Source organism: Zonotrichia albicollis, chromosome 7 (genome assembly GCF_047830755.1).
Source record: "Zonotrichia albicollis isolate bZonAlb1 chromosome 7, bZonAlb1.hap1, whole genome shotgun sequence".
Classification (NCBI taxonomy): domain Eukaryota; kingdom Metazoa; phylum Chordata; class Aves; order Passeriformes; family Passerellidae; genus Zonotrichia; species Zonotrichia albicollis.
Window position 1 is genome coordinate 389,498 of NC_133825.1, and position 20,196 is coordinate 409,693.

General features: G+C 58.0%; 1 protein-coding gene across 2 annotated transcripts; it reads right to left on the reverse strand.

Moving 5' to 3' along the window:
• Nucleotides 1–15,008: 15,008 nt before the first annotated feature.
• On the reverse strand, nucleotides 15,009–17,711 carry LOC141729481 (uncharacterized). 2 transcript variants are annotated; one of them, XM_074544216.1, is made up of 6 exons: nucleotides 17,493–17,711; nucleotides 17,032–17,286; nucleotides 16,336–16,413; nucleotides 16,169–16,252; nucleotides 15,760–15,781; nucleotides 15,009–15,669 (listed from the first exon to the last, which is right to left on the reverse strand). In XM_074544216.1, exons 1-6 carry the CDS (start codon nucleotides 17,503–17,505, stop codon nucleotides 15,465–15,467), a joined length of 657 nt encoding a protein of 218 aa, XP_074400317.1. In that variant the 5' UTR covers nucleotides 17,506–17,711; the 3' UTR covers nucleotides 15,009–15,464. The 2 variants fall into 2 exon arrangements, with proteins under 2 accessions (XP_074400317.1, XP_074400316.1); XM_074544215.1 differs by having other exon boundaries at nucleotides 17,032–17,711.
• Nucleotides 17,712–20,196: the final 2,485 nt, after the last annotated feature.

Consider the following 20,196-nt stretch of genomic DNA (forward strand, 5'->3'; position numbering starts at 1 on the left):
CCTCTATTCCTGGCTTGTGTCCACCCATCACTCACTGGGTCCCCAGACCGCTCCCTGCATCCCTCCACCCCTCTCTGAGGTCCCCACACATTCCCCAGGTCCCACCATCCTCTCCCTGTGTCCCCATACCCTCCCTGGTGTCGCCCCCCTCCCTCTCAAGGTGTCACTTCCCCGAACCCCTTCTCCCCCTGTTTCCAAGCCCCCTCCACCTCTGCGCCCCCTCTCCCTCACTGGGATCTTCCTGCCCCTCCCCGACAACCCAGGTCCCTCACTGTCCCCTGGTGTCCCCCTCTCCTGCAGGGGTCCCGCCCTCAGGGGTGTCCCTGTCAGCGCAGCCCCCTGGGGGACAGGTGCCACTCGGGGACAGCCTGGTGCTGAGCTGCACGGTGGCCACAGGGACAGGTCCCCTGTTCTTCTCCTGGAAATGGAAGGACTTAGGGGCACTGCTGGGCACCGGCACGCACCTGGAGCTGCGCCACATTGGGGACAATGACAGCGGCCAGTACCAGTGCCGGGTCAGTGACAGGGACAGAGTGGCCGAGAGTGACCCCCTGAATGTCACCATCCTGGGTGAGCTGGACCATCAGGCTTTTGGTGACCCCACTCAAAGTACCCCATACCACCTCACCAGGTGCCAGCACCATCTCTGTCCCCACAGTGCCTGTGGCCAATGCCACCATCATCCCCAGTCCCCTGTCACACCAACTGCGTGCAGGTGACAACGTGACCCTGAGCTGCTTGGTGCAGGTGGGCTCAGCCCCTGTCACCTTCACCTGGCTGCACAATGGGTAGGAGGTGGCCCGGGGTCCCCTCCTAGAGCTCAGGGACATCGATGTGGGACATTTGGGCACCTACCAGTGCGTGGCCACCAACCAGCTGGGACAGGACGGGCACCACATATTCCAGGCACTCAGCCCTGAGCTGGCCCTGGAGGTGACACCTGGCTCACCCTGGGTCACAGGTGGGGTAACTCAGGGTCACCAGGGTGTTCAGGACTCCTGCAGTTCAGGATGACCCCAATGTGTCCCCTCTGTCCCCAGCAGTGGCTGTGAATGTCGGCAGGACCCTCCTGTTCCTGCTCCTGGCTGTCATCGGGGGCTGTCACTGGTGGCACCGCCGGGGTGGGTTACAATGGGGGTGACACAAACTCTTACAGGAATTGGGGGGAAGCCCCAAACACTGGGGGGGCTGTTGGGGCATCACCCAAAACCCCTGAGCTGGAGGAAGCTGAGCCCTCAGTGACCTTTGCTTGGGGTGCTCAAACGTTTGGGGGCATTTTGGAGGGTCCTGGGCTCGGGAGGGTCCCAGGAAGGGCCTTGAGGAATATTTGGGTGACACTGGGATTTCCTGCGGGTTTTTAGGGAGGTGTTGGAGAGTTGTGCAGGGATGTGGAGAGATCTTTAGAGATCCTGGAGCAGTTTGGAGGCTTCCCTGCATTCCATTCTTGGGGTTCCTTGAGACTTGAGGAGTGCTTAGGGGCTGTGTGAAGAATCAGGGTCCCGAGGTGGTTCAGGGGTCGTGGAGAGGGGTTTGGAGTACCTGGGTGCCTCAGGTGTTCTGTGGCTCCACAGGGGTAGTTTTGGATGCAGGGGCATGGGAGTCCAGTAGAAATCAGTGTCTGGTGGGGGCTCAGGGGTCCAGTGGGCATTGAAAGGTCCCAGGTGGGGTTGGGGCCCAGGGGATCCCATGATCACCCCATCCTCTTTTTCTTGCAGCTCTCAGGAAATCCCAGGACAGGTCAGTGGGGAGCTCAAGCCATGGCTCTCCTTGACCCCCTCCCCAGACACGCCTCAGACCCCCCCTTATCCCCACAAGGCCCCCCAGAACCCTCTTATTCCCTGGAGGTTGGGGTGGGGCTGGACAGGAGGGGGCAGGGGGTGAGTATGGGGAATGGGTGGGGACAGGGACATGTCACCCATGGGTGTCACCCCAAGCCAGGTGTCTCTTACTGTTTCCCCCAAGGACCCCCAGGTGACCCACGCAGAGCTGCCAGGACTACATGGGTGACTGCAGGACACCAGTGACATCCATGGGAACGTGCTGTGACAATGGGGGACACTGGGAGTCCCCATCCCATGGCTCCCATGGTGGCCCATCCTGCCTGGGGTGATGATCACGGGTCGGGGGGCCTGCACAGGGCACCCAGTGCTCCCTTTTCCCCCTCACAGTGCTCCCAGTACACCCATGGCTCCTCAGGCTCTTCCCTATTCCAGGGGGCACCTGACCCATTTCCTTCTAAATTAGTCCAAAGTGCAGCTTTTTGGTTAAACTGGCAGAGATGGTGTATGTTCAGCTTTGTTGAGCTTTAGGAATGGGATTCTGCAGTTCTGGGCTGCCAGTAAACACCAGGGGCTGCTGCCCCTTTCCCTACTGCTCCCCATGGAGGCACAAAGATCCCAAAGGGCTGAGAGAAGAACAATTTCCTGAAACAGCAACAAGGTTAAGAGTCCAAATTGTCACTCAAGGAACGATTTCCAGGGAAAGCCACCAATAGGGAACAAACCTTAGACACTGTACCCAGCACGTTTCCTCCTCCAGAGTAACCTGGCAAGGCTCTGGACCTTCCTTGCTCTGATGGCCAAAGTTGCCTGCAGGAGCCTCTGGATTCTCTTTTCTATCATCTCAAACCCCTCTTCTGCCCTGTTCCCCACACGAGGATGGCACAAAGGCCCTGTGGGGTTTCTGGAGCCTCCCCATTTTCCAGGGCAGTCAGGATCAGACCATGGCACAGGGTGGGGTAGTCCTGACTCCCTGCTGGGCAAATTTTTCTTTGAGCAGGCAGCACGGGCTGGATAGCTCAATCCTTCCCGAGGACAGAGTGTCTGAGTACCCAGGCCACTCGTAGCCATTGGCTACCTTAGCAAGCTTATTGGATATCAGCTCTTTAGTGATTATCAGCTCTCTTCTTATTCCCGCTCTTTGCTTGCTGAGGCGCCTTGCAGGCTAGTCAGGAAGCAGACGCTGTGAGAGAGGGGAAAAAAACGTCCTGGGGTTCCACAGCGATGGTTTTATTGAGGGGTCTGTGTAGGGTTCCAGCGACGGCTCTTCTAACCAGAATGAGCTAAAACAGCCCCTTTTTATAGGTTATAAGTGGATCCAAACTTGTCCTATAGTAGGGGTTAGGGGAAAGTGACTTATGGGGTTACAGAGATAAGCTGGGGTCCGAAAGGCGGAAGACAGGAGCTTCTTTTGCTATTTCATCATGACTTAGCAATTCCAACCGTTAAGCCTCAGCCCTCCATGGGGCCCTACCCAGCTTGGAGCCTGCTACAGTGGGGAGTCAGAGACAGGAAAAGTTTAATGTCTAGAGACATTTTGGAACAGCTGTGTATGGAAGGGGTGGGTCAGGCCTTGCTTTTGGTGAGACAGGGCCCCATCTGTCCTTCATTGTGTCAGCCATGGCACACTGGGGACAGTGTGACGCTCTGCAAAAACAGCTCCTGGGTGGCCAGGTGACCAGAAGTGCCATCTGGGAAGAGGAACCTTGCTGGCCAAACTGAATTAAAAGACAGAGCATGAAGTGGCCAAGTTCCTGACCCTGTCTTTTCTTGGGGTGTCTGTCCCCTCCACACTGGAACCCAGGAGTTGGCATCTCATTTAAATGAGAAATATCTTCCAAGGCATATGGGAATGTTCCTGGAATGAAAAGAAGACCCATGTCTAAAATTCTTTTTAATTTCCAAGATTATGGGATTTCAGGCAGAAGTGTAGTAAAAGGAATAAGAGGAGGTTATGAGGAAAATTATGAAACAGAACAAAAAACACAAACCCAGAACTTTCCCTCCTGCTCAGCACTGTAGGTTTTTGTGGCAGTTATAATCGCGGCCAGCAGGGGGTGCTGCAGGGAGCACTCCAGGCCAGCAGGGGGCGCCCCGGTCCAGCTCCATCCCCTCAGGGGCCATGGCGGCCTCGGACGGGAGGGAGGAGGGGAAATCGCTCCTTTTGCAAACTCATGGGCACCAATCGCTCCCGGCACCACCACTGGCAGCAGGCAGAAGCCGCCAAGGCAGCAGGTTGGATCCCAGTGCCCAATGGCAGCGTAGCAGTGTCCTGGGGCCAGGCACATGCCCTGCACCCACGTCTGCTCTCCATGATCCAGAATGGAAGGAAGGCAGCACCTGATCTCAGGCTCATCTTGGATCCACAGCAGCCCCTCTGGTGTCCTTACACCACAATTCCTGCCAACCCTCAGGCTTTCACTCAGGTGAGGAGGGCAGGGATGGAGCAGCTTTGGGGAAACCTGGAATCGACACAGGGTCACTCCCCACAGCCCTACCTCAGCTGTGGGGCAGAGCCACAGCTCGATATTTCCACACTTTTCCCTCCCATCTGGCAGCCATAGCCAAAAGCCAAACACTCTTCCCTGTGGGATCTCAGCACAGCAGTCCTGATGTGCTGAGACACTGAGACAACCCTTGGGGGGCTCGGAGGTCCTGGAACATGGCCAGAGTGTCTGGTGGTTGGACTTTGACCCAGCACAGGAAACATCATCTGTAGGAGGATGGGAGAATCACAGGAGATAAATGGTGAAGAGATAGATTAGTTATGGGGTGAAACACAGGGTTTAGAATTTCGGTACAGAGGGGTGTTAGGGAGACAAAATGGAGGAACTGGGGCGTGTCCTGTCCTCCTTCTTCTTCTTCTTGTCTTCCATCTTCTGTGGTGGTGGTGGCACTTTGGGATTTGTTCTTGCTAAAAGTACACTTGTCAATAAGGGTGAAAGGTATTGGGGGGAAAGAGTAAATATCTTATACGTAGTTTTGGGTATAAAGATAACTGACCGCCCCAAGGGCACGCAGTGTGCTCATGGCTGACGTGCTGTGCGGATCTCTGTCGGGCCGAGAGAAGATATTGTAGATAAAAAATTAATAAACACTGAAGACCGAAAAAACCTGAAGACTCCTTTCGTCCTTTGGAGCGTGGGCTGCCCCCAAGGCTTTTCCAAGCCTTTCTAGGCCATCAAAACAGCCGAGAACAGGACACTTCCCAGGCCATTCTAAAGGGCTACATGTTTGAGGCAAGGAAGGAGGAGGGAACTGGTCAGGTTGTTGAGCAGATTGTTGTGGGATATACAAGGTTTTTGGGGCTCTCTTAGTCCCTTGCTGCAAAGGGACAAAATGATGAATTACTGCATTTCAGGACTGGTTCTCACACAGCTGCCCCTGCAGGAGGCGATTTCCAGCCAGCCCTGCTCTGAAAACCATCAAAGGCCCTTTCAGAGCCACTGCTTGGGCTCCCTTTGGGTTTTGTGCTTCTTGCAAGGCTGAGCAAACCACAGGCAGGCCTTTTTCCACCACAGAATTCTCACCTCTGCAGCAGCTCTAAAGCTGCCAGAATCAAAGCCAAGGGGGCAGGGGGGACAACTCAGGTGCTGGCTGCCCCCTGGGGCTGGGCAGAGCAGGGCTGGTCAATGGCCATCCCTGTGCAGTGGGGCTGGGCCATGGCTGGGCCCCACCCTTGGATGGCCACAACAAAAACAGCAGCCACTCCACAATACTTTTCACTATCTGAACAACATGGCAATATTTAATCAATAGTATACTCAATAATATAATATCAGTTCATATAATCAACAGCTAAAGTCAACTTCCATTAACTTGTTTCTCACAATACATACTAGTAAACAACTGCTATTCCTGTCCTCACATTTTTGCCTAAAGTACCCATAATTTCAAAGTTATAATTGTTCAGAGTGAAGCGGGTCATATTTTCCATTCCAAGGGAGGTTCCCACTTTGTTCAACTTCCTTGAAAGAGCTGAAGAAAGAAACACAATTTATGCCAGTTTAAACAAAAAGCTGTATTTTTGTCCCAGGTGCAGGGAACCAGGTCCTGTGCCCCCTTGGAACTAGGATGGGCACCAGTGAGCCACCTTAGTGGGAGCACTGGGAGGGGGATTGCAGAGCCACTAAGCACATGGGGGTTAAGAGGAAGAAATCTGATTTTGACTTATGTCTCAACATATGCTATGCATGAGGTGAAAAATGACTCTGTGGGTTGTCCATGTGCTGGGAACCCTGTCCCTGGCGAGGCTTCACGTAACAGAGAATCAGGGGAGAGAAAGCATCAGTGATGGGGCTGTGAGTGACACCCACTAGCTGGTGGGACAGATTCCTTGGAAAAACGTCTGGGAAAAATGGCTGGGAAATTGGGCAGTGGGAGGAGCCTTTGTAAATGAAGGCAGCAAACTGTGACACAATAGGAGCATTTCCTTTGGGTTTCTTGGAGGGATCAGGGGCTCGCTCGGAGGGTCAGTTTGGCCCTCCTTCCCTGTGGGACTGACATTCTCTGAACTTGGGAGAAACAGTGAGAGAAGCAAAGAAGGATCCAAACAGTTCTTATCTCATTTACTGCTCCTGTGTTGTTCATGAGTGGAATTCATTGTGGAAGATTGTTTACCTGAAGGGAATTGGTAATTGGATTCTGGTGTGAGAGTTTTGATTCACTGACCAGTTGAATCCAGGTGTGTGTGTGTGTGGGGACAGTAAACTGACTGCCATGAGACTGTGTGCAGTGGAGTGCCATTGAGTGCTTGGCAGATTCAGTTTAGATATAATGTAATATAATATAGACTAATATGGTATAATAAAGTAATTAATAAGCCTTCTGATAAGATGGTGTCAGATGCATCATTCCCCCTGGTTGTTGGGAAAAATATCACCGATACTCCCCCCACACCGCCTTTTCCTCCCGGTGGTCCTTCTTCCCTGTCCGCACCCGTTCTTCCATGCTTCGCTGCTTCCCCGAGGCCGCTCGTTCCTGCTCGTCCTGGACATTCCTTCATTGCTTCCCCAATGGAGCGGATGCTGCCTGTACCCACCCACCACCTCTGCCATGTTTCCCATGCTGCCCACAGCACCGAGCCTGCTGCACCTGCCCCCGCAGCCCCAGCCCACAGCAGCCAGCCCAGAGCCCCCAGTGCCGCAGCACCAGCCCGCAGCCAGCCCGCAGCAGCCAGCCTGCAGCCATCGCTCGCCCATGCCAGAGACACGCAGGTGCCGTCCTTGGAAATCACGCCCAGCCACTCACAAAAGCCATGTGGGCTCACCCTGGCTTGCAGCACACACACTCCATCTGCCGAGCTGATGCCCACAGAGCACCCAGGCTCCTTGTGGTAAAGCTGTCCCTGTCTTCTGTTTCTCTCTCTATCCTTTTCCCTTTCTATTCCCTTCCCTCCTCCTTAGTACGAACGCTTACCCCCTTTACCAATAAACAGTTCTCAGATATAATATTGCCACTTTTGTGTTTCATTTTCATATGAGAAACCTTTCAGCAAGAATCCTTCCTGACTCCCCCTTTTACAGCAGGATGGGACAGGGGTGGTGAGAGGAGGGATGGGGAAGCCCTGCGTGTACTGCAAGCACTGTGGGGAGAGAATGGAGCAGTCACTTGAGGGTACTTGGGCACTTGGATGGGGCTGGGGAGCCCCTGCAGGTACCAGCAAAGGGATGGGGGAGCCCTTGGGGGTACTGGGAAAGGAAATGGGGAGCACAGGATGCCCTGTGTAGCCTCTGACTGACTCATGGCCACATCCCTTGGAAGGATGGGCAACCACAGGAGGTGTGGAGGGAGCACCCCCAGTGTCACCCAGTGCCTCCCGCTTCCCAGAGCATCACAGCTTTTGGTGTAGATTGTCATAGATGTCGCTGGGTTCCCATGGGTGCCTTTGCAGCTCCATGTACGTCGCCTGAGGATCCTCCACTGGGAGTGCCATGGGGTCTGGGGGGGCCCTGTGGGAATAAGGGGGTGTGTGGAAGGGGATGGGAGGTGCTGGGGGTTTGGGTAAAAGGCGTCTTCGGGCTGGAGGCTGCACTCACCTTTCCTGGTGCTTCCTGGCATCTGCAAAGAAAACTGGAGGGGTGAGTTTGGAGACCCAGGAGCCCCCATTCACCCTTGGGAATGCTGAACCACCACCAGATACACAATTCTCCCCAGGCCCCCCCAGTATCCCTGATGCACCCCCAGTATCCCTGACCCACCCCACTTGCACCAACACCCTGAGCCCCCAGAGCCCCTAGCCTGGCAGTGGGGGAGACCCCTGATAGAACCCCCAACATCCCTGCAGGACCCTCCAACAGCTCCCCAGGGCTCTGAGCTATGGTCACTGGGGGCTGAGCTCCTCCCTGGTCAAGGGCTGTGGGTGCAGCCCTATGGCCTCCCTCTCTGGGGGCCTTCCCAGTGATCCCCAGGAGCCCTGTGCCCCCACTGTCACCTACCCAGGCGGTGCCACTGGTACCAGGCCACAATGATACCCACAAGCAGGAGCAGGAACAAAATGGCCCCACTGACCCCTGCAGCCACTGCAAGAAACAGAGGGGGACACATCAGGGTCACCCATGACCCCAGGGGTCCTGCACTCCCTCGTGACACTGTGTGACCCCACCTGTGTCCCTGTGTGTCCCTGTGTCTCGCGATGTCAGCTCCAGGACACCGGGTGTGATGGTGGCAATGTCCATGGGCACTGCGGGGACAGAGACAGGGCTGAGGCCACAGCGAGGGGCTGGCAGCCGGTGTGAGGGGATAGGGATGGGGGTGATGGATGTGGTGGGGGATGTCAGGAATGGGGTCACACCAGGGAGGGGTGAGGGGACACTGGGCAAAGGCGGGGTGACCCAACAATGTTTCTGGGGGACATGGAGGTCCCCAACCATGGCACTTGAGGAGGCTGTGGGGGCTCCCCGTGCCCATCCCCGCGCTCACTGTGTACAATGACAGGGAGCTGGATGCTGCTCTTCCGCAGAGCCCCCCCCCCTCAGAGCACACCTGGTAGCTGCAATTCCCCAAGTGGGAGACCCCCACGGTGGGAACCAGCAGCTGCAAGGACCCCTGCGGGGCCCCCCACCTCCTGCCCAACCCAGTAGAACACATGCAGGAGGGGGGCTTGGGGCCACAGGGGGCTGGGGGTGCTGAGGCAGCTGAGAGTCAGGGGGCACCCCACCGTGGGTTTGGGGGATCCTCCAGCACTTGCACAGGGAAGAGCTCAGGGAAGAACAGGGGAGGTGAGGACTGTGGCTCTGAGTCTGCTGGGAGGTGTCTTTGGGGGTGTCAGGAGTTTGGATTTCCAGCCATGGGGGTGCTCACCATGCACTGTCACTGTCACCGGCGCTGAGAGCATCCACGGCGCCACCTTGGAGTCCACCTGGCCCCCACAGCGGTAGCGGCCACTGTGGTTGAGCTGCAGAGGCGACAGGGACAGCTTGGTCCCAGTGAGGGACCTCCCCACCTCCTTGTCCTCATGGTAGAATCGCACCTCAGTGACCGACATGTCCCGCCAGCACCGGCAGCGCATGGTCATCGTGTCCCCCTCTAGCAGCTCCTACGCCAGCACCTGCAGCACCAAGCGAGCTTTGGGAGAGAGGGGTCCTGTGACACCGGAATATCCCCTTTTGATGGGGATCCCTCCATTGGGTCTCACCCAGCGCACCAGGTATCCCCAATTCCAGCATGGTTTCCCCCGCACTGGATGCTCTGGGATGTCCCCAGAGCAGGGGACGGGCTTTGGTAACACAGGAGGTGACCCATGGAGTGGGGCCCACCCAGAGCCCTCAGGGTCCCCACAGTGCCAGGCTGGAGACACCCAAACCCCCCTCACCATTTAAGACTCTCATGGGGGTCTGAGCCCGGTGCCAGGTCTGTCACACCTGTAGATGCCACTCGCAGTGACAGTGAAGTTGGCAGGTCCTTCCTGCCACCAATGCTGCCCATCCTGGTACCAGGTGGTGGAACTGGCGGTCCCCGAGCCCTGGCAGGTCAGTGTCACCTGGTCCCACAGCACTGCCGGCCTCCAGGGAGGATCCACCAGGAGCTGGGTGGTCTGGGCACCTGTGGGTGACAGGGGACACCAGGCTGCCAGGGCCAGCGTGGGGCTGGGGAGAGCGAGGTGGGACAATGGCATCCCCTGAGGATTCACCAGCGAGGCCGAGGGTCTGGGCTGGAAGGGAGAAGGGACAGGGCTCAGTGGGGGTGTGACTGAATGGACAGCACCACCCGGGGTATGAGGTGAGGCGTCTGTCCTCAAACTGTCCCCATGGGAACACTGGTGTGGCATGGACATCCTGAGCACAGAGACATCTTGGTCATCATGGGTTGACGCAGGAAATGGCAACACTGTGGACACCCCATGTTTGCACAGGTCACCTCCACCAGCCCTACAGCGCCTGTCCCCACGGCCACAAGCCATGGCCCTGTGCCCATGATCCCAGTGAGATGGCACCTGTCCCTATGGCCCATCCACATGGTGTGTGACCCTTGTCCTTGTCTCTGCATCCCTGATTCCCTGTCCCCCTCCCCACAGCTGCCCCAGCCCCAGAGTTCCTTTTGCCACATCCTTGTCTCCACATCTCCATCCCCCTGTTTCTGTCCCCACATCCCAGTTCCCCTGTTCCTGTCCTCATGGCCTCCCCACAACTCTGGTCACACTGGCTCCCACCCTGCTGGCATTGGGGACCCCAGGGGACACTGCAACCCCCCTATGGCCCCTCCCCACTGGTCTCTGCCTAACTGGGCTCAATCCTCAGGGTGTCAGTCCCATGCATGGGGCACTCACCCCACAGGAGCAGTGCCAAAATCCCGGCCATCCCGGTGTCTCCAGCCATGTGGACAGACTGTCACTCACTGCTGGGGGTGACTGTCCCCTGGGTGGTGTCTCTATGGCCAAAGGGGAGGGAAGCAAGGTCAGGTCTCTTCCTCATGCGTAGGTGGCACCTGATGGGGGCAGGGTGGCCACAAGCTGGGGACAGGCTGTGGGAGGGTGGGGACAGGATGGGGACAAGGCTGAGTGGCAGAAGTTGGGACATGGGGTTCCCAGGAGTGAGTGGCACAGGGTGTTTGGAGGGCCAGGGATGTGTTCTAGGGGAATAGGGAGCCCAAGGGATTGGGTCCCTGGGAATGGGGGTTCTGAGGAGTGGGAATCACCAGGGATGGAGGTGCCATGGCAATGGGGGTGCCCAGGGCTGGGGGAACTAAGGGATGGAAGTCCCAGAACAATGAGGGCTCCAGGGATTTGGGGTCAGGGGATGGTTGTCCTAGGGATGAGGGTACCAGGGGAATGAGGGATCCAGTGGGCATGAGGGTGCCTGGGAGAATCAAGGTTCTGGGGAAAGAGGAATTTCTGCGGATGGAATGAATGGGAGAGGGTTCCTTGGGAATGGGGTGCTGGGCCATGGAGATCCTGGGGAATGTGAGTACTGGGATGGAGTCCCTGGGACAGGGGCACTGAAGCAATGGGGGTCCCATGGTTGGGTTCCCAGGGGAATGAGGGTGCCTGGGATGGGCAGTGGCTCGGTGGGTCCATGGGTTGGAGCCCCTTCCCTGAGTGCCTCAGATTTTGGGGTGACCCACAGCCCAGCACAGCCCCCAAAGTGTGCCGATGGCCTGGGGGTGACGCCAGGGAGATTCTGAAGGGCTCTGAGTCTGTGTGCCCCCAGCTCCCAGGGGCTTTTTCCACTCTTCATTTCCATTTCCTCCTTTTGATCCCTCAATTTAACAACGCCCCAGTTTGTTCCTTGATTGTTCTGGGAAACAACTGAGTAGGGAATGGGCTAGGGGAAGCCCAGAGTGGGGCAAGTAACAGTGAGGGGTCTGTAGAGAGGCTGGGGGATGGGGGTATCTGGCTGTGCCCCCCCAACACTTTCACTTTCTCTCTCCTCAGAAGAAGGAAGAGGCCGTTTGTGCTGAGTGTCACATGGTGGGGGGGAGAGGGTTCTGTCCTGTGGGGATCCTGTCCCAGGGGTGACACATGCTGGCAAGGGGCTCCTGTCAAGGGGGATGGCAGCTCCGGGGGGCTCCAGACTTCTCCATTCTTGCTCAGCCTCTGCAGGATGTGAGCCACCAAGAGCAGCTGGGGAATGGAGCCCCAGCCAGGAAGGAGCTCCCAAATTCCTGCTCCTTGCAGCCAGTGGCCATCCAAGGGTGGGGCCCAGCCATGGCCCAGCCCCACTGCACAGGGATGGCCATTGCCCAGCCCTGCTCTGGCCAGCCCCAGGTGGCAGCCAGGACCAGAGAGACCCCCCTGCCCCCTTGGCTTTGATTCTGGCAGCTTTAGAGCTGCTGCAGAGGTGAGAATTCTGTGGGTGGAAAAAGGCCTGGCCTGTGGTTTTCTCAGCTCTGCAAGAAGCACAAAACCCAAAGGGAGCTCAAGCAGTGGCTCTGAGAGGGCCTTTGATGGCTTTCAGAGCAGGGCTGGCTGGAAACCACCCCTGCAAGGGCAGCTGTGAGGGAACTAATCTGGAAATGCAGCAATTGATCATTTAATCCCTGTCTCCAAAGGACTAAGAGAGCCCCATAACTACTGCAAATGCCAAAACAATCTGCTCAACAACCTGACTGGGTCCTCTTTCTTGAACAAAACCTGCAGCCCTTTGGAACATCATGGAAAGAAAGTTTGAGTTCTGGCTCAGCTGCCAGACAAGAGGGAAATATTTAGCAGTGGCTCTGCCCTATGGCCATGATGGGGCTGTGGGGAGTGACCCTGTCTGGATTCCAGGTGTTCCCAAAGCTCCTCCTTCCCTGCCCTCCTCACCTGCACAGGGCACAGGGAATAGACAGGGCTCTGCCCCACACCAGCTGCACACCTTCCAGGGTACCCCTCCACTTCCCGGAGCAGTGGGGGCCTTACCCTGGCAACGCTCGGTCCCGACACATCGCGACAGTGGCTTCGGACACCCCGTGACTGTCCCGGCACTCGCAGCGCGATGGCAGCTGGGCCCCTTCCAGGTGCTCCAGGACCAACATTGCGGTCCCTCCTTTCCGCAGACCCCACCGCAGGGTCTCTGCTCCCGCCTGTCCTGGGGTCTCCCCTCCGCCGTTTCGCTCCCTCCACGCTCGGGGCTCCCCAGTGGGGTCCCGGTCCCTCCATCCCGGCCCCTCCCACCCGCTGCTCCCCGGCCCCTCCGGCCACGCCCCCCGACAGCCCCGGGGCCGGCACCGGCAGAGGCTGCCGAGCTCCTGCAGGATGAGACGTGCCTGGGGCAGCGCCGGCTGAGCGGGGCCCGGCTCCCTCACGCCGTCCTTGCCCGCAGCACTCGGGCTCCAGCAGCCCCAGGCTGCTCCTTCAGGATTTGCTGACGGCTCCCGGAGTGCTGCCCTTTGTCGGGAAGGAGTCTGGAAACATCCGAATCATCCCCGGGACCTCCTGTGAGGCTGTGCCTGAGCACTGAGAGGTTTGGGAGCCGATGGGTGTCACTGTTCTGTCTCAAAATCTGGGGGAAGCAGGAATGGCAAGTGGTGCCCACCATGGCCCAGCCCCTCTGGGCCTCATCTGACCACACTGCAAAATTTTCGGCACTCCTGCTCCACCTGCATGGGCAGGTGCTGTTCCCGTGGGAAACCTTCTCCTCCAGCTGCTCCCACCTCAGCCACTGCTCCAGCTCAGCCCTCCTGGAAGGCCAGCAGGAAGCACCAGCCACAAGGCACAGGCACTGAATCATCCCCAGCACCAGCAAAAATCTTCTGGGCAGTAAAGAAAGGTTCTTGTGGGCAGAGCTGGCAGCATCTGACCCCCAAATGGTATCAAATACTACCTTGTGTAGCCCAAAATCCCTGGAAGAGGCAGCAAAGCCATCGGTTTGTGCACCGGGATGATTTAGGAGCACAGCTGAACTTCAGTAACACCAGCTATAATTACAACACCTCCTTAAGAGTCTGAGCTCCCAGAGCAGAACAGGGGCATTGGCCCAACCAGCTCCAGTTTTGCCCCATTTTGGCCTCCCAAGGCACTGCTCCCAGCCCGGGCTGTCCCTGTGCTCCAGCTGCAGCTGCAGAGCCCTCAGGGCTGTGGCTTTGCTTTCCTCCTCTTCCTCCTCCCCCTGTGGCTTCTGTGTCAGGACCAGAAGTGGCCCAGGAAGAGCAGGAACTCCAAAAGTGCTCTGGAGCCCCCTGAGGAGCCCAGGCAGAGTCAGCACCGAGTACCAGCTTTCCTCAACATCCCAGGGCAATTCAACATTTCCAGAGTGGCTGTGACAGGGCTGAAAGAGGAAAAGGGAGAGAAAGTCTGAGGACTTGCAGGAATTGTGGTTTAAAACCACCAGAGCTGCTGCTGTGGACCCGAAACTTGCCTGGGGTCAGGCACTGCCTTCCTTCCATTTGGGATCATGGAGAGCAGTGGCTAGTATTCTGCAGGGCATATGCCTGGCCCTGGGACACTGCTACGCTGCCAGTGGGCACTGGGATCCAACCTGCTGCCTTGCCAGCTTCTGCCCGCTGCCGGTGGTGGTGCCAGGAGCGATTGGTGCCCGTGAGTTTGCAAAAGGAATGATTTCCCCTCCTGCCTCCCGCCCGAGGCGCCATGGCCCCTGAGGGGATGGAGCTGGACCGGGGCGCCCCCTGCTGGCCGGGAGTGCTCCCTCCAGCGCCCCCTGCTGGCCGCGGTTATAACTGCCACAAAAACCAACAGCGCTGATGAGGAGGGAAAGTTCTGGGTTTGTGTTGTTTGTTCTGTTCTGGTTTATAAATTTCCCAGTAAAGAACTGGTATTTCTTTTCCTGCACTTTTGCCTGAAAGCCAAATAATTTTTCAAATTTAAAAATTTTAGACCTGGGTCTCCTTTCCATTCCAAGAACGCTCCCACTTTCCTTGGCAAATATTTCTCATTTAAATGAGTTGCCAACTCCTGGGTTCCAGCATGGATGGGACAGACACCCCAAGAACAGACATGGTCAGGGACTTGGCTGCCTCATACTCTGGCTTTTAAGCAGTTAGGCCACCAAGTGCCCTCTCCCCAGCTGGCACTTCTGGTCACCCGGCCACTCAGGAGCTGGCTTTGGCAGAGCGTCACACTGTCCCCAGTGTGCCACGGCTGACACAACGATGGACAGATGGAGCCCTATCTCACCAAAAGCAAGGCCTGACCCATCCCTGCAACACACAACTGTCCCAAAATGCCTCCAGACATGAATCTTTTCCTCTCTCTGACACCTCACCCTGCGCCATGGCCTGATCCCGACTGCCCTGGAAAAGGGAGAGGCTCTGGAACCCCCAAACGGCCTTTGTGAGAGCATCGTGTGGGGAAAACATCAGAGGAGGGGTAAGGGACAGGGGACAAGAGAATCAAGAGCCTCCTGATGGCATCTCTGGCCATCAGAGCAAAGAAAGTCCAGGGCCCTGCCAGCTCCGCTGGTGGAGGAAACGTGCTTGGGGAAGTGTTCAGGGTTTGTTCCTTTTCAGTTGGCTTTGCCTGGAAATCGTTCTTTGTGTGACCATTTGGACGCTGAACCTTGTTCCGGTTTGTGTTGGTTTTATTTTCTCTCATTACTGTTGCAGGAAATTGTTCTTCTCTTAGCCTTTTGGCACCTTTGTGCCCCCACTGGGATGGAGAGGGACAGTTTTTAGTGGCAGCACACTCACGAGTGGGTGTCGATGGGTGGGGACCCCCAGTGCCCCCCAGTTTCCCCCAGTGTCACAGCACATTCCCATAGATGTCACCGGGTTCCTGTGGTCGCCCCTGGGGTCCCCGCAGCTCCGTGTAGGTCACCTGGGAATCCTGGAGGGTGGTGGCACAGGGGGACCATGCGAGAGACACATGCTGTGGGATCTGGGTGAGGTGACACTTGTGGGTGACGTGTCCCTCTGCGAGTGTCCCTCCCCGTACTCACCCCCTGCCCTCTTGGTGACCACGACATGGGTGTACAGCACCTCCCCCTCCTCTGGGGGGGCCGGGGGATCCAGGGGGGCCCTGAGGGAATAAAACGGATGTGGGAGAGGGGATGGGAGGGCTTGGGGGTTGCGGTAAAAGGGGAGAGCGTGGTTTGAGCCCCCCACTCACCTTTCCTGCTGCTTCCTGGCAGCTGCAAACGAAAGAGGGATGGGGTGACTGCGGGGTCCCAGAGCCCTGAACCCGCTCAGGATTCCTGAGCCCCCACAGGACCCTCAATTTCTCTCAGGACCCCTAAGTATCCCTGAAGGCCCCCAGAATCCATGAACCTCCCCAGTGTCCCTTACCAACTCAGCCTCAAGAACTCAAAGCCCAGCAGGACAGAAACCCTCCCCCGACATCCCCAGAGCTCCTGAAAGAACACCCAACATCCCTCCAGGACTCTCCAGCACCTCCCCAAATCCGACAGGACCCCCAGACAAGGTCACACTTCTGGGGCTGTGGGTGCTGCCCTATTGCTCCCCAGGTCTGGGGGCCTCTACAGCTCCCTGGGACCCCTGTGCCCCCAGTTGTCACCCACCCACACTGTGCCATCGGTGCCAGGCCACAATGACACCCATGAGCAGGAGCAGGAACAAAAGGGCTCCACCGATCCCTGTGGCCACTGCAAGAAACAGAGGGGGACACATCAGGGTTGCCCATCACCCCAGGGGTCCTGCACTCCCTTGCAAACCTGAGGGACCCCACCTGTTTCCCTGTGTGTCCATTTATCTTGTGGTGTCACCTCCAGGACACCGGGGGTGATGGTGACATTGTCCACAGACACTGCAGGGACAGAGACAGGGCTGAGGCCACAGGCACGGGATGGCAGTCGGTGAGGGGGCATGGGGATGGGCAGGGATGGGTGTGGTGGGGGATGTTTAGGATGGTGTCACGCCACAGAAGGGTGAGGGGACATGTAGAGTGATGGAAGGACCCAAGAAATGTGTCTGGGGGACGTGGAGGTGCCCAGGGCAGGGGTCCCTAGCAGGATGTGGGAGTTCCCTGTGCCCATCCCCACACTCACTGCGCACCGTGACACGGAGCCGGGCGCTGCTCTTCCGCACCGCCCCCACTTGGAGCGCACCTGGCAGCTGTAATTACCTGAGTGGGAGACCCCCACGGCGGGCACCAGCAGCTGTGGGGACCCCTGTGGGCCCCCCACCACCTGCCCATCCCAGTAGAACACGTGCAGGAGGGGGGCTCGGGGCCACAGGGGGCTGGGGGTGCTGAGGCAGCTGAGAGTCAGGAGGGACCCCATGGTGGGTTCAGGAGTCCCTCCAGCAGTGGCACCAGGTAGAGCTCAGGGTAGGAGAGGGGAGGTGAGGACTGTGACTCTGAGCCTGCTTGGAAGGGTCATTGGGGGTGTCAGGAGACTGGAGTTCCAGCCATGGGGGTGCTCACCATGCACTGTCACTGTCACTGCTGCTGACCGTGACTGCCAGGACCCCACCGAGCCCCCGCAGCTGTAGTGGCCACTGTGGTGCAACTGCAGGGGGAACAGGGACAGCTCGGTCCCATTGATGAACCCCCTCACTTCCTTCTCGTCCTGGTAAAATCGCACGCTGGTGACTGTGTTCCAGTGGCCGCACCGACAACGCAGTGTCATCGTGTCCCCCTCCAGCAGCACCCATGCTGGCACCTGCAGCACCAGATTTTCTGTGGGACAGGAGCGTCCCCTCTCATCAAGGGGCTCAAGACAGGTCCAAAGTAGTCCCTGTGACCCTGAGAACATCGGGGTGCACTGGGATGTCCCTGTGTGCAGGGCACAGGCTCTTGCCACACAAGGGTTGTGATGCCACCTAAGGAGTGGAGTCCACTCTGACTTGTCAGGGGCCACCCTGATCATTTACATCCCCACTCACCATCTGAGACCATTACGGGGGGGCTGAGCCCAGTACCGGGTCTGTGACACGTGTAGGTGCCTCTCTCGGTGACAGTGAAGTTATCAGATCCCTCCTGCCACCAGAGCTGCCCATCCTTGTACCAGGTGATGGCACCGGTGGTCCCCAAGCCCTGGCAGGTCAGTGTCACCCGGTCCCACAGCACCGCCGACCTCCAGGGAGGATCCACCAGGAGCTGGGTGGTCTGGGCACCTGGGGGTGACAGAGGAGACCAGCCTGCCAGGGCCAGTGTAGGGCTGGGGACAGCAGAGTTGGGCCATGGCATCCCCCGAGGACTCACCAGCGAGGCCGAGGGTCTGGGCTGGAAGGGAGAAGGGAGAAGGGTGGGTGGGGGTGGGTGGGTGGGGTGGCCCTGCAGGGGTAGCAGCACCTGGAGTACAGGGTGTGGGGGATGTCCCAAAATTGTCCCCATGGGGACAGCAGTTCTTGTTAGAAAATGTGTCTGGGTGGCCACAAAAGAATTGGATGGTTAGGGGACATGTCTGTGTCACAGCCACCCATGCACCATATCCCTGTGGCACAGACACCTTGGGAACAGGGACACCAAGGCCACTTGGGGCTGAGGCAGTACATGGGGACACTGTGAACACCCTGGGTACAAGGGCACCAAGGACACAGCCCATGCTGGCCCAGAGGACCCCCACCAGCTCATGATCCCATCCCCATGATCCCATCCCTATGGCCACATCCTCACCGTTGTTGTCCCCATCTGTTCCTGCATCCCAGTTCCCTTGTCCCTATCCCCAGAGCTCCCTGAGCCCAAAGGTGCCAGTCCCCACATTTCTGTCCCCACATCCCCATCCCTGAATTCCTGCCCTCCTCTCCCTGTCCCCAACACTACCCTATATGCCCAGTCCCACCAAGGTTCAGTGTGCGTAACATGGACTGGCTCTGCTGGCCTTGAGGACATCAGGGGACCCCACAGCCCCCCTGTTATCCCTCCCCTCCCCATCCCCAGGGGTGTCAGGCCCCTGCCCAGGGCACTCACCCCACAGGAGCAGCGCCACCTTCCCGGCCATCCTGATGTCCCCAGCCATGTGCACTGGCTGTCACTCGCTGCTGTGGCCACCGCTCCCCTGGCTGGTGGCTCTTCGGATGAAGGGGAAGGAAGCGAGGTCACGTTTTGTCCTCATGCGTAGGTGGCCCTGCAGTGGGGGCAGGGTGGCCACAAGCTGGGCACAGGCTGGGGACAAGGCTGGGTGGGACATAGTGGGACATGGGGTTCCCAGGAGTGGGGGGCCTCAGTTTGTTTGGGGACCTGGGTAAGGGTGTCCAGGGAAATGGGAGATCCTAGGGATGAGGTCCGTGGGAATGGGGATGTACAGGGCTGGGGGGACTCAGGGATGGGAGTCACAGGGGAACATGGGCTCCAAGGATTTGGGGTCATGGGATGGGGATTCTGGGGGAATGGGGGTTCCTGTGGGAACAGGGGTTCCTGAGAGTATCAAGGTTGTTGGGAAAGGAAGATTTCAGGGGATGGAATGAACAGGAGAGGGTTCCTTTGCAATGGGGGCCATGGGCTGTGGAGATCCTGGCGAATGTCAGTACTGGGATGGGGATCACAGAGAGGAATATAAGGAATGGAGGTCCCATGATTTGATTTCCAGGGGAATGGAGGTCCCAGGGATGGACAGTGGCTGCTCAGGCCCAGGGGTCTCAGCTCCCTTCCTAGGTGCCTCAGATTTTGGGGTGACCCAGGGCCCAACTGGGTTGCTCATTTCCTGGGCATGGGGGTCCTTGGTAGCTCTGCCTCTGTGGCCTCCCTTGCCCTTCACTTTTTCATCTCTTTATTTCTCTATTTTCCCTTCTTTTCCTCCCTTTTGTGCCATGTCCCCTCATCCCCAGTTCGTGACTCGCAATCCTGGAGAGCACCTGAGCAAGGAAAGAGTTGGGGGGAGCGAGGGGAGTGGGGGGTGCAGGGAAGGGTGGGGAGCCTGTGGGGGATGGAGGCGTTGGGCTGCTCCCCCTCAACACTTTCACTTTCTTTTCCCTGGACAAAGAAGGAAGAGTCCATTTGTGCTGAGAGTCAGGTGGCAAAGGGGCGGTTCGGTCCTGGGGGGCCACATCCAGGGGGGTTCTGTCCTGGGGGTGACCGGTCCCAGGGGGTGACACATCCTGGCATGGAGGGTCCTGTCCTGGGGAGTGGTGGTTCCAGAAATGTCCCTGCACATTCCTGGCCTGGTGCCTGTCCCAGGGGTGACATCCTGGGGACCCCTGTCAGTGCGAGGGTGGGGCCCAGCCATGGCCCAGCCCCACTGCACAGGGATGGCCATTGCCCGGCCCTGCTCTGCCCAGCCCCAGGGGGCAGCCAGCACCTGAGGGTCCCTCCCTGCCCCCTTGGTTTTGATTCTGGCACCTTTAGAGCTGCTGCAGAGGTGAGAATTCTGTGGGTGGAAAAAGGCCTGCCTGTGGTTTGCTCAGCTCTGCAAGAAGCAGAAACCCCAAAGAGAGCCCAAGCAGTGGCTCTGTGAGGGCCTTTGATGGTTTTCATAGCAGGGCTTGCTGGAAACGCCCCCTGCAAGGGCAGCTGTGAGGGAACCTGTCTGGAAATGCAGCAATTTATTATTTTGTGCCTTTGCCCAAGGGTCTGAGAAAACCAAAAAACTACTGCAAGTCCCACAACAATCTGCTCAACAACCTGACCTGGACCCTCCTTCTTGAACAA

What these genes read in the sequence shown, in the direction of transcription:
- LOC141729481 (XM_074544215.1), bottom strand. Translation starts at nt 17,476, where the DNA reads ATGATCAGGGTGGCCCCTGACAAGTCAGAGTGGACTCCACTCCTTAGG. An exon ending in ATGGACACACAGGGAAACAG is followed by an intron (nt 16,253 to 16,335) that starts GTGGGGTCCCTC and finishes TGTTTCTTGCAG; the next exon opens with TGGCCACAGGGATCGGTGGA. An exon ending in GCACCGATGGCACAGTGTGG is followed by an intron (nt 15,782 to 16,168) that starts GTGGGTGACAAC and finishes TTTCGTTTGCAG; the next exon opens with CTGCCAGGAAGCAGCAGGAA.